Here is a 13,432-nt window from a genome sequence, read left to right as displayed (position 1 = left end):
TGTCGGAGGGGCTGTACTGAGGAAGTGCCGCACTGTTGGAGGGGCAGTACTAAGGGAGCGCCGCACTGTGGGAGTGGCAGTACTGAGGGAGCGCCGCACTGTCGGAGGTGCCGTCTTTCAGATGAGACGTTAAACCGAGGCCCCGCCTGCTCTCTCGGGTGGATGTAAAAGATCCCACGGCCACTATTGGAAGAAGAGCAGGGGGGAGCTCTCCCCTGTGTCCTGGGACCAATATTTATCCCTCAATCAACATCACTAAAAAACCAGATGATCTGGTCATTATCACATTGCTGTTTGTGGGAGCTTGCTGTGCGCAAATTGCCTGCCGCGTTTCCCACATTACAACAGTGACCACACTTCAAAAAAAGTGTTTCATTGGCTGTAAAGCGCTTTGGGATGTCCTGATACGGTGAAAGCCGCTGTAGAAACGTGAGTCTTTCTTACATCGACAGTTTCCATTGTAGATGTGACCATTGAAATTATAATGGGAAAAGGGTGACAGGATGTGCTTGCATATATATGATTTTTTAATATATTAATAGCCGTCGGACATTATAAAGTTGACACACTGACAGCGGTAGACGGTTTTATGAAAAAGGTTTTTGAAAACATTGTCAAGGCAATTGGCATCTTAAGTGACAGCGTTAGACTGAAGGAAAACAGGTCCAAGGTGGTGTCACAGACCTTCTGTTGGAGGGATCGTGGCTGGCGCACTGTACCAAGCTTTGGCCAACAAACCTACAAGGAGGCCCTGCTGAGGGTTGAAGGACAACTTGAGAATTGTGGCTGGCCTTGGCATCAAGGAGAGACCGAGGGAGCTGGCCTTATGGCGAGTGGACGGGCAATCCAATAGGACGTGAGCTCAAGTCCCAGCGTGGGCAACCTGAGGATCTGAATTCAGTTGACACCCGAGCAGACGGATTAGGAGCAGGAGTTGGCCACTCGGCCCCTCGAGCCTGCTCCACCATTTAATGAGATCATGGCTGATCATCCAAATTCAGTACCCTGTCCCTGCTTTCTCCCCATATCCCTTGATCCCTTTAGCCTTAAGAAATATATCCAACTCCTTCTTGAATATATTTAATGAATTGGCCTCCACTGCCTTCTGTGGTAGAGAATTCCACAGGTTCACCACTCTCTGGGTGCTCCCTCAGTACTGCCCCTCCGACAGTGCGGCGCTCCCTCAGTACTGCCCCTCCGACAGTGTGGCGCTCCCTCAGTACTGCCCCTCCGACAGTGCAGCGATCCCTCAGTGCTGCCCCTCCGACAGTGCAGTGCTCCCTCAGTACTGCCCCTCTGACTGTGCGGCGCTCCCTCAGTACTGCCCCTCCGATAGTGCAGTGCTCCCTCAGTACCGCCCCTCCGACAGTGCGGCGCTCCCTCAGTGCTGCCCCTCCGACAGTGCGGCGCTCCCTCAGTACCGCCCCTCCGATAGTGCGGCGCTCCCTCAGTACTGCCCCTCCGACAGTGCGGCACTCCCTCAGTACTGCCCCTCCGACAGTGCGGCGCTCCCTCAGTACCACCCCTCCGACAGTGCAGCGCTCCCCCAGTACTGCCCCCCCGACAATGCAGCGCTCCCTCAGTACCGCCCCTCCGATAGTGCGGTGCTCCCTCAGTATCGCCCCTCCGACAGTGCGGCACTCCCTCAGTACTGCCCCTCCGACAGTGCGGCGCTCCCTCAGTGCCGCCCCTCCGACAGTGCGGCGCTCCCTCAGTACTGCCCCTCCGACAGTGCGGCACTCCCTCAGTACTGCCCCTCCGACAGTGCGGCGCTCCCTTAGTACCGCCCCTCCGACAGTGCAGCGCTCCCTCAGTACTGCCCCCCCGACAATGCAGCGCTCCCTCAGTACTGCCCCTCCGACAGTGCGGCACTCCCTCAGTACTGCCCCTCCGATAGTGCAGTGCACCCTGGGATCGTCGGCCTGGGTTATGGGCTCAAATCCCGACCTTCCGGCTCCAAGGCGAGAGAGAGCGAGCGCTACCCACTTGAGCCATGGCTGCCGCCTCATTAATTATGTCACTCCTCTTTAATTAGATGCGATACACCAGTTTAGCGATGGGAATCTGACGGTCAGTGGCCCGAGAGGGACGGCGGGGATCTTTGCTACGTACCCTGTAGAAAACCTCAGTATGCGTAATGGGTTCCTCACCGAGGTAAGCTTGATTTTTTTTATCTCTAGTCTGACGTCCTGAGACGTGATCTAAGAATGTAGGAGCATTAGGACCAGAGGAGGCCATTCAGCCTCTCGTACCTGCTCCGCCATCCCTGCCCTGGAGGAAAGGGTTCCTCTCGATCTACGCTTTTCACTTTTTAAGCACCTCGATCAGATCACCCCTCAATCTTCTAAACTCGAGGGAATACAAGCCCAGTCTGCGCAACCTGTCCTTGTAATTGAACCCTTTCTAGCCCCCGGGCATCATTCTGGTCAATCTGTGTTGCACCCCCTCCGAGGCCACGATATCATTCCTGAGGTGCGGGGCCCAGAACTGAACGCAGCCAAGACCAAAAACCTGTCCTCACCTGACCTCCACTGCTTCCATTAGGGGGCTTGACTTGACAGCGATCAGGAGCAGGAGCCCTGGCTGAGCTTTCTACCTCCGGCCTAGGAGTGTGTCGGCTAATAGCAGCCTCCTCCAGCACGAACCCCAACCCCCAACACCGCTTCTTCACATTGCCCGGTTTTGGTTCCTTGGATTGATACAAGAACCCTCTGTTATAAATCTCATCATTCATCAAGAAACGACTCATGAAATAACACTGGACGGCCAGCTGGTGGCGCCGTCCAAGGAGTATAAATACTCGGGCGTGGGCCCAGCTTGATCAGGGACATTTTGTAAAGACAAGGAACTAGTGAAGCACAACTAGACCTCCATGTTCTGAAACAAGTTGATTAAAGCCTTGCTTTATGTTCAAACCAAGTGCGTAGTGAGTTTTGTAACGTCAACCTCCGTCCATCAGCACCACTGATTTTCTTTGATCGAACAATTTGGATCCAATTCCTTACATCAACAATTGACCCCCCCACCCACCCCCGAGCCTTTTGGGAGAGAGAGTTCCAGGTTCCCACCACCCTTTGTGTGAAGAACTGCTTCCTGACATCACCCCTGAACGGCCTGGCTCTAATTTTAAGGTGACGCCTCCCCCTTGTTCTGGACTCCCCCCACCAGAGGAAATAGTTTCTCTCTCTCTCGACCCGATCAACTCCTTTAATCATCTTCAACACCTCGATCAGATCACCCCTTAATCTTCTAAACGCGAGGGAATACAAGCCCAGTCTGTGCAACCTGTCCTCGGAATTTAACCCTTTTAGCCCCCCGGGTATCATTCTGGTGAATCTGCGCTGCACCCCCTCCGAGGACAAGATCTCCTTCCTGAGGGACGGAGCCCAGAACTGAACCCAGTTACAGCAGATGGGGTCTGACCAGAGCTCGGTACAACTGAAGCATCACTGCCTCTCCCCTTTGTATTCCAGGGATTTGATGGGGTCGAGAGAGGGAAACTATTTCCTCTGGTGGGGGGAGTCCAGAACAAGGGGGGGGGCGTCACCTTAAAATTAGAGCCAGGCCGTTCAGGGGTGATGTCAGGAAGCACTTCTTCACACAAAGGCTGGTGGAGATCTGGAACTCTCTCCCCCAAAAAGCTGTTGAGGCTGGGGGTCAATTGGAGCTTTCAAGATTGAGATCGCTAGCTTGTTGTTGGGTAAAGAGATCGCGGGATATGGAGCAAAGGCGGGTCGATGGAGTTAAGATACAGATCAGCCATGATCTGATTGAATGGCGGAACAGGCTCGAGGGGCTGAATGGCCTCCTCCTGTCCTTATGTTAATCCCCACAACCCCCCCGCCCCATCATGTCAGCCGTGGCTCAGTGGGTGGCGCCCTTGCCTCTGAGTCAGAACGTCGTGGGTTCGAGTCCTGCTCCAGAGACTTGAGCACAAAATCCAGGCCGACACTCCCAGTGCCAGTACAGAGGGAGTGCTGTACTGTTGGAGGTGCCGTCTTTCGGATGAGACATTAAAACGAGACGTCTGCTCTCTCAGGCAGATGTAAAAGATCCCGCGGCCACTATTGGAAGAAGAGCAGGGGGGGGAGTTCTCCCCGGTGTCCTGGGGCCAATATTTATCCCTCAATCAACATCACTAAAAACAGATGATCCGGTCATTATCACATTGTTGTTTGTGGGAGCTTGCTGTGCACAAATTGGCTGCCGCGTTTCCTACATTACAACAGTGATTACACTTCAAAATTACTTCAAGTGGGTTGGGAGTAAAATACGGCATCACCTACTGGCCAGAACCTGTAACTACATCGTTACTGTCCACTGTTTACATACAGTCTCTCCACATAACTGAAGAAGGCGGGTGTAATTACGGTGTGACATTTACATAGCAATTTATAATGGAAAAAGTTGTAAGATTTTAATATATATATAGATAGATCAATTAAGAGTATCAAGAGTTGCAAACATAGGACACCACACTTTAGGAAGGATGTCAAGGCCTTGGAGAGGGTGTGGAGGAGATTGACCAGAATGGTACCAGGGATGAGGGACTTCAGTTATGTGGCGAGACTGGAGAAGCTTGGATTGTTCTCCTTAGAGCAGAGAAGGTTAAGGGGGGATTTAATCGAAGCGTTCAAAATCATGAGGGGTTCTGATCAAGTAGATCGGGAGAAACTGTTTCCAGTGGCAGGAGGGTCGGTAACCAGAGGACACAGATTGAAGATAATCGGCAAAAGAACCAGAGGGGGAGATGAGGAGAATGTTTTTTACGCAGCGAGTTGTTGTGATCTGGAATGCGCTGCCTGAAAGGGCGGTGGAAGCAGATTCAATAGTGACTTTCAAAAGGGGAATTGGAGAAATACTAGAAGGGGAAAAATGTGCAGGGCTGTGGGGAAAGCGCAGGGGGGAGTGGGACTAATTGGAGAGCTCTTTCGAAGAGCTGGCACAGGCACGATGGGCCGAATGGCCTCCTCCTGTGCTGTATCACTGTATGATTCTATGGTACACTCTCGATTTGCACACTGATACCAGGTTTGGGGGTAGCTGGCAGATCGCAGATGCTTCAAGCCAACTTTGACACCACGTCACCTGCAATCTGCTTGGCATCCAACACCAATCTGTCGGCTCTTGTTGGCCCCTAGAGGATTGGCGCCAGTTCACGAGTTCCCTATCTCGGCTGAGAATGGGTCTGAAGTACCGAAGGAGGCAGGAGGTAAACAGCAACATATCTGATCGTAGCCCAAGCATCTCTACCCCTCCCAGACCATCACCGCAGGAGCCCTTTCCTCATGTGCGTGCGGCCCCTTGGTGATGCCACCCACAGATATGGGGTCAACTTCCACCTGTACGCTGGTGTCACGCACCTCTCTCAAACACCTCCACGGCCTCTGGCAACGCCCCGATTTAAAATTGTCGTCCTTGTTTCCAAAATCTCTCCATGGTCTCGCCCCTCCCTAACTCTGTAACCTCCTCCAGCCCTACGACCGCCCCCCGCCGCCTCCGCGATCCCTGCGCTCCTCCAATTCTGGCCTCTTGCTATTCTCTTACTCCCGTCACCCCACCATTGGCGGCCGTGCCTTCCGCCGCCTAGGCCTTAAGCTCCAACATTCCCCTCGCTAAACCACTCCGCCTCTTTACCTCCCACCTCCTTTAACATCCCCCTTAAAGCCTGCCACTTTGACAAAGCTTTCCTCATATCTCCTGCTTTGGTTCGCTGCCCATGTATTTCCTTGTCTGATTATGCTCCTATGAAGCGCCTCGGGACGCTCTTCTACGTTAACGGTGCGGTATAAAACCCGAACGCCTGTTAATTTAACGGTATCTTGCGTCTCTCCACAGCTAATAGGCACTGCTGTTTTGCTGATCTGTATTCTGTGCATTGGGGACGAGAAAAACGCAGGGGCTCCAGCTTTCCTGCGGCCCCCCCTGGTCGCCGTCGCGGTGCTTGCCATTGGTATGGGGTTGGGCGCCAACACCGGCTACGCCATTAACCCGGCAAGAGACTTCGGACCCCGACTCTTCACCTTCGTTGCTGGCTGGGGCACTGAGGTATTCACGTAAGTACACATGGCAGAGAATTACATAGCATTTACATAGAATTACATAGCATTTACATAGAATTACATCAAATTTACATAGAATTACATAGCATTTACATAGAATTACATATCATTTACATAGAATTACATAGCATTTACATTGAATTACATATCATTTACATAGAATTACATAGCATTTATGAAGAATTACATCGAATTTACATAGAACCACAGAGAATTTACATAGAATTACATAGAATTTACATAGAACCCCATACAATTTACATAGAACAACATAGAATTACATTGAATTTACATAGAAATCCATAGAACTTACATAGAGCCACAGAGAATTTACATATAATCACATAGAATTTACATATGCTTTACATATAATTCCATCGAATTTACATATAATTATATCAAATTTACATATACTTTACATATAATTGCATAGCATTTACATAGAATTACATAGAACCACAGAGAATTTACATAAAAGTACATCATATTTACATAGAACTATATATAATTACATATAATTACATGGAATTTTCATAGCAATACAGAGAATTTATATAGAAATACATAGCATTTACATAGAAATACATAGCACCAGAGAGAATTTACATTTAATCACCTAGAATTTACATATAATTATATATACTTTACAAAGAATTACTTCGAATTTACATAGAATTATATCAAATTTACATAGAATTACATAGAATTTATATATAATCACATAGACTTTACATCAAATTTTCATAGACTTTATCTAGAATTTAGACATAGAATTTTCATAGATTCACAAAGAATTTACATAGAATTATATCGAGTGTACAGCACAGACACAGGCCATTCGGCCCATCTGCTCCGTGCCAGTGTTTATGCTCCACACCAGCCTCCTCCCACCCCTCTTCATCTCACCCCATCACCGTATCCTTCGATTCCTTTCCTCCTCATGTGTTTATCCAGCCTCCCCTTAAATGCATCTGTGCTATTCACCTCAAGGGATACGGAGCTAAGGTAGGCAAATGGAATTGGGATGCAGATCAGTATGAATGGGACAGCAGGCCCGAGGGGCCGAATGGCCTCCTCCTGTTCCTGTGCCCTCTCCACCGAAGGTCCGTCTTCGGCAGACAGTAGTAGGTGATGTGACGGAGAGCGGCACCTGGGGGCTTCTTTCCTGCTTTCCACAGCGCTCGTTAACAAGAGAACCACCGTTGTTAACCTAACGCTTCTCAACGCTATAACTTATTCATGGTGATCTAATTCTGTCACCGCCAGGTTTCGTCGGTTTACGGTCCTGCCCTCCCTCCCCCCCTCTCGCTTCCTCCCATCCCCTCCCTTCCTTCCCTCCCCTCCCTCTCCCCTTCTTCTCTCACTCTCTTTTGCCTTTTCTTGTTGTTTCTCTAGTTGTGGGAGCAAGTTCCACATTCTCACCACTCTCTGGGTAAAGAAGTTTCTCCTGAATTCCCCATTGGATTTATTAGCGACTCTCTTATATTGACGACCTCTAGTTCTGGTCTCCCCCACAAGTGGGAACATCTTCTCTGCGTCTACCCTATCGAAACACCATCATAAACCTTAAAGACCTCCATCCTTCTCAGCCCTCCCAATCACACACCCCTGCTCATGGTCCTTTTGCGCGCGGCTCCGAGCCGGGACTTTCGCGACGTAGAGTCGTGGGCTGGATTTTACCAGCCCCGAGGAGGCGGGCTTGGAGGCGGGACTGCTGGGAAAACGGGCAAAATTGGGAGCGGCTCCCGACCCCGCTCCCAACCTGCCTCCGAACCAGCTTCCCAGGAGGCGGTTCCCCGACTCGCGCAGAGAACCCGTCTCCTAGCGGCAGGAAGGGGATTAGAGCCAACTAACTGCCTGTTAACAGGCAGTCAACAGGCAGTTCAGAGGCTGTTCCCCATTTTCCGCCTGCTAGATGCGGGATTTCCGACGGCGGGAAACCCCGCCAGGGTCAGCGAGGCGAGCTGTGGGTCTGCTGCAGTGTAAGTGTGCAAATGACAGCTGCAGAGGTAGTGTGATAGGTGATGTAAGAAAACTACTGGGCACTTGGTCTCAGCGTTAAACAAAGTTTTAATCAACTGTTTTACAACATGGAGGTCTAGTTGTGTCCTTCACTAGTTCCTGTTAAAGAATGTCCTGAGCAAGCTGGGCCCGTGCCCGAGTATTTATACTCTCCCTGGACAGCGCCACCAGCAGGCCGCCCAGTATTACTTCATAAGTCTTTTCCACATGAATAGCAAGATTCATGTCAATAGGTGCAATGGCGCACAGGTAAATATGGCAGGTGAGAGAATGTAGTGAGAAATATTTTTATTCTGTTTCTATGTATCTGCAGGTGGCAAGATTTGATGTTTCTGTGAAGCCTCATCTGATTGGGAGAATTGACAGATGGCTTCTGCAATCTCACATGCAGGGGCCATCTGTTTTCTCCTAAGGAAAGAGTCATTGGTGAGCCTGGGTGCAAGGGCTCACCTTTGGACAGTGATTGTCAGCGTTTGACAGCACCTCAATGCTGTGAAACACTATCAAAAAATTATGGGGCCTGTCACTTTAACAAAACCGGCAGATGGAGCGTCATGCACTGACGTCATCTGACACCAGCTTTCCCTTAATTGGCCGGCAAGCCCGCAGGGCGGGGCTTAACAAGGCTAATCAGGGGAAAATCCCTCTGAATGGTCAGGCGAGGACGGAGGCGGGACATTGACACGACAAGCAGCAGTCCCACCTCCAACTCGCCCTCATTCACAAAATCCAGCCCTGAGTGTCTCCGCTTCCACCACTTCCGTCGGCAGCGAGTTCCAGGTCCTCACCACTCGCTGCGTAAAAAAGATTTTCCTCACATCCCCCCTGTATCTCTTGCCCAAAACCTTAAAACTGTGTCCCTAGTCCTTGTACCATCAACTAGTGGGAACAGCCTTTCCCCGTCTAGCCTGTCCAAACCCGTCATAATCTTGTACACCTCGATCAAATCACCCCTCAACCTCCTTTGCGCCAATGAAAACAAATCCAGCTTCTCCAACCTGTCCTTGTAGCTAAGATCCCCCATCCCCGGAACCATTCTGGTAAATCTCCTCTGCACCCTCTCAAGGGCCTTCACATCCTTTCTAAAGTGTGGTGACCAGAACTGGACACAATATTCCAGTTGTGGCCTAACCAGCGCTTTATAAAGGTTCGGCATAACTTCTCTACTTTTGTACTCAATACCTCTATTTATGAAGCCCAAGATCCCATATGCTTTGCTAACCACTCTCTCAATATGTCCCGCCACCTTCAGGGACCTATGCACGTTAACTCCCAGGTCCCCCTGTCCCTGCACTCTCTTTAAAACTGTGCCATTAAGTGTATGGCATGAATCTTGCCATTCATGTGGCAATGACTTATGAAATAATACTGGGCGGCCTGTGGGTGGCGCTGTCCAGGGAGAGTATAAATACTCGAGCACGGGCCCAGCTTACTCAGGACATTCTTTAACAGGAACTAGTGAAGGTCACAACTAGACCTCCATGTTGTAAAACAGTTGATTAAAGCTTTGTTTAACGCTTAGACCGAGTGCCTAGTAGCTCTCTTACGTCAGTGTATATTGCCTCTCCATGGGGGAAAAATTCAGTTGTTTGCGCCTCCCGTTAGAGCCTTACGAGGGCGCCAATTGGGGCGCAAAGCAACTAGCGCCCGGGCGCGGCGATGTTTGCGCCGCTCGCGAAATTAACTAGACATTTTGCAGCAGCGCTAAACACTACCACCACCATCTCCTGCGCCGGCAGATTGTTACGTCATTCGAGTGCGCAATGCCCCGGACCGGATATTGAGTGGCGCCCCCTGCCTTACCGCCTGCCGCTAGCAATGACAGGTTGAGGGGAGCGTTTTGCAGTCGGGAAGGGACTGGGGGGGCGCTATTTAAAGGCGACCGCTTCCTGCCTTTTTTTGTCGGTGACATTTTTGCACCACGCATTCTGAGAGAGAGAGAGAGAGAGACTTCTGGAGAGATTCAACGCTGTGTGAAGGAGTTTTGGGGACTGAGCAGCACTTTGCAGGTTGATTTTGATTTGCCCTTCCTCGCTTCGCCAGCGCTCTGAGGTAGCGCCTCGCTCCTCGGCCTTTGCGCCTTAAGACAGGTGTGAAGCGCCAGATTTAGCGCTCCAATCACCTCCAGGGGCGATAAAAGCCAAGTTTGCTGTCGGAGACGATAATTAGCGCCAGGCGCTAAACTTTGCGCACGGCCGATAATGGTGCCCCAAACGGGGCGACGCTGAATTTTCCCCCCCCCATTCCTTCCGCCAAAATGCATCACCTCGCACTTCTCTGTATTAAATTCCATTGGCGCGGGGAACGCGTCGATTGAGCAGAGCGTTTCTGATTGTCTCCTTCCCACAGGGCCGGGCAAGGATGGTGGTGGGTCCCAATCGTAGCGCCGATGCTCGGAGCTCTGATCGGCAGCATGATATACGAACTCCTCGTCGAGCTACACCACGACGATCCCAAGCCACTCAAAGACGAGGCCGAGCCGGCCGCGGAGGCCGCGGAGGCCGAGGAGACAGCGGAGAATCCTGTGTAGGCCCGAATGGAGCGGACTCGCTCTATCTTTGCACGATTTCTACCAAGCAATTTTTTTCTTTAACGGTGGGCGATTGCAAAGACGACCCTCGCCTCGGCGACCGGGGCCTACGGAGCGGGAGCGAACAGAGGCCTGGAAATTGCCGTCGCCGTGGATACTCGACGCGCGACCTCTCCCCACCCCACCGCCATTTTAACGGAAGATATCACTTGGTGGAACTGCGATTCCTCACCCGCCAATCCCTCCCTTCTCCTCCCACCCCCGCTGCCCCAACCCACAAACTCCAGCCAGAGACCTGGACTGTCACTGGAAGTTTCCCGTGGCCTTGTTCTGGGAGATGGAACAGCGTTGGGGGGTGAGGGGGGTGGGTGGGTGTGCGGTGTTTTTCTCAGTCCCCGGACCAAGGCCGTTGAGGCAGAGGGAGGGGGTGGGGGAGGTTGGGGAGGGCCGCCCTCCCCCCGCGTTGTGAGCTCCTGCATCCTTGGCCTCAAGTAGGCCCCGGGGGCGGTTTGGAGGCCGGGACAACCGGGTGAGAGGAGGTGTCCCGGCCTCCTGATGGTCGGAGCTTGGTCCCGGCTGAGGTTGGGGAAAAGTTGAGGGGGGGTTCCGGAATTCTCAAAATCTCAGACGTTGCTCTTTTGTAAAAAAAAATTAACTTATTTACGTGTTCCCTGGACGCCCAGGAAAGTGTTTTCCCTCCACGTTGCATCTAAATAAGGAGCTGCGATGGAATTCATTAAAACTGTTTGAATGAGGATGCCCGTGTCCGTTTCCTGGCTCAACTCTGCTTCTACAGGCAAAGAAAGGACGAACTCTCATTTTCTCCAGCACCTTTCACAACCTCAGGACGTCCCAAAGCGCTTCACAGCCAATGAACCACTTTATTAAAGTGCGGACACTGTTGCACACAGCAAACTCCCACAAACAGCACTGTGATAATGACCAGATCATCTGTTTTTAGTGATGTTGGTTGAGGGATAAATATTGGGCCCAGGACACCGGGGAGAACTCCCCCTGCTCTTCTTCCAATAGTGGCCGTGGGATCTTTTACATCCAACCGCGATGGCAGACGGGGCCTCGGTTTAACGTCTCATCCGAAACACGGCACCTCCGACAGTGCGGCACTCCCTCAGTACTACCCCTCCGACAGTGCGGCGCTCCCTCAGTACCGCCCCTCCGACAGTGCGGCGCTCCCTCAGTAATGCCCCTCCGACAGTGTGGCGCTCCCTCAGTACTGCCCCTCCGACAGTGCGGCGCTCCCTCAGTACTACCCCTCCGACAGTGCGGCGCTCCCTCAGTACTGCCCCTCCGACAGTGCGGCGCTCCCTCAGTACTGCCCCTCCGACAGTCTGGCGCTCCCTTAATACTGCCCCTCCGAGAGTGCGGCGTTCCCTCAGCACTGCCCCTCCGACAGTGCGGCGCTCCCTCGGTACTGCCTCACCGACAGTGCAGCGCTCCCTCAGTACTGCCCCTCCCACAGTGCGGCGCTCCCTCAGTACTGCCCCTCCGACAGTGCGGCACTCCCTAAGTACTGCCCCTCCGACAGTGCGGCATTCCCTCAGTACTGTCCCTCCGACAGTGCGGCGCTCCCTCAGTACTGCCCCTCCGACAGTGCGGCGCTCCCTCAAAACGGCCCCTCCAACAGTGCAGCACTCCCTCAGTACTACCCCTCCGACAGTGCGGCGCACCCTCAGTACTGCCCCTTCAGTCAGTGCAGCGCTCCCTCAGTACTGCCCCTCCGACAGTGCGGCGCTCCCTCAGTACTGCCCCTCCGACAGTGCGGCGCTCCCTCAGTACTGCCCCTCCGACAGTGCGGCGCTCCCTCAGTACCGCCCCTCCTACAGTGCTGTGCTCCCTCAGTGCTGACACCGGGAGTGTGGGCATGGATTTTTGTGCTGAAGAGTGGGACTCGAACGCACGACCTTCTGACTCCGAGGCGAGCGTGCTGCCCACTGAGCCATGGCTGACAACACCCTCTCTTCGAACTTGGTTCTCGGAGGGGGTCAAGAAAGAACATCGTTGCAGGTTTTCAAAGATCCAAGCCTCCGCGAACCATGAAACAAATCCGGTTTCTGGAAGAGAAGTGCAAAGGGGGAAATTACTGAGCAGTCCTCTCTACATCTGCAAACAGAGGGCAGGTGAAACGTTCTAGGTCAAGCTGGAACAGATATCACCCTATGTCTTGCCTGAGGGCCTCCTCCAATGATACTGGGATGAATGTGCAAGTTCCACCTTCCTTCCTTCCTCCCTCCCTCCCTCCCTGCCTCCCTCCCTTCCTCCCTCCCTCCCTCCCTTCCTTCCTCCTCCCTCACTCACTTCCTCCGTCCTCCCTGCCTCCCTCCCTTCCTTCCTCCTCCCTCCCTCTCTCCCTCCCTCCCTCCCACCTAGAAGGACAAGGGCAGCAGGCGCACGGGAACACCGCCACTTCCAAGTTCCTCCTCCAAGTCACACACACCATCCTGACTTGGAAATATATCGGCCGTTCCTTCATCGTCGCTGGGTCAAAATCCTGGAACTCCCTCCCTAACAGCGCTGTGGGAGCACCTTCACCACACGGGACTGCAGCGGTTCAAGAAGGCGGCTCACCACCACCTTCTCGAGGGCGATTAGGGATGGGCAATAAATGCCGGCCTTGCCAGCAACGCCCACATCCCATAAACATTTCTCATGTCCATCTCTCAGGGCAACCCATCCATAGACTTACTACTTTGAAGTGCAGTCGGTGTTGTTGTAGAACATAAGAATTAGGAGCAGGAGGAGGCCATTCGGCCCCTCGAGCCTGCTCCGCCATTCAATAAGATCATGGCTGACCTTCGAC

At 52.5% G+C, this 13,432-nt stretch overlaps 1 protein-coding gene across 4 annotated transcripts in view; it reads left to right on the top strand.

The window, feature by feature from the left end:
• LOC147086572 (aquaporin-10-like) overlaps positions 1–11,369 on the top strand; it is a 34,497-nt gene extending 23,128 nt beyond the window's left edge. For all 4 annotated transcript variants that reach the window (XM_085978707.1, XM_085978704.1, XM_085978706.1 and 1 more), the window contains 3 exons: positions 2,036–2,154; positions 5,839–6,056; positions 10,434–11,369. In XM_085978707.1, the coding sequence (XP_085834833.1) occupies positions 2,036–2,154; positions 5,839–6,056; positions 10,434–10,614 (518 nt within the window). In that variant the 3' untranslated portion in view covers positions 10,615–11,369. The remainder of the gene's footprint in view (positions 1–2,035; positions 2,155–5,838; positions 6,057–10,433) is intronic.
• The last annotated feature ends 2,063 nt before the right edge of the window (positions 11,370–13,432 follow it).

The sequence above is a fragment of the Somniosus microcephalus genome, unplaced genomic scaffold (assembly GCF_052327205.1).
Source record: "Somniosus microcephalus isolate GS21.2 unplaced genomic scaffold, FLI_Smic_1.0 unresolved_chr7, whole genome shotgun sequence".
In the NCBI taxonomy this organism is placed as follows: Eukaryota; Metazoa; Chordata; class Chondrichthyes; order Squaliformes; family Somniosidae; genus Somniosus; species Somniosus microcephalus.
This window is presented reverse-complemented; position numbering and strand designations above follow the sequence as displayed.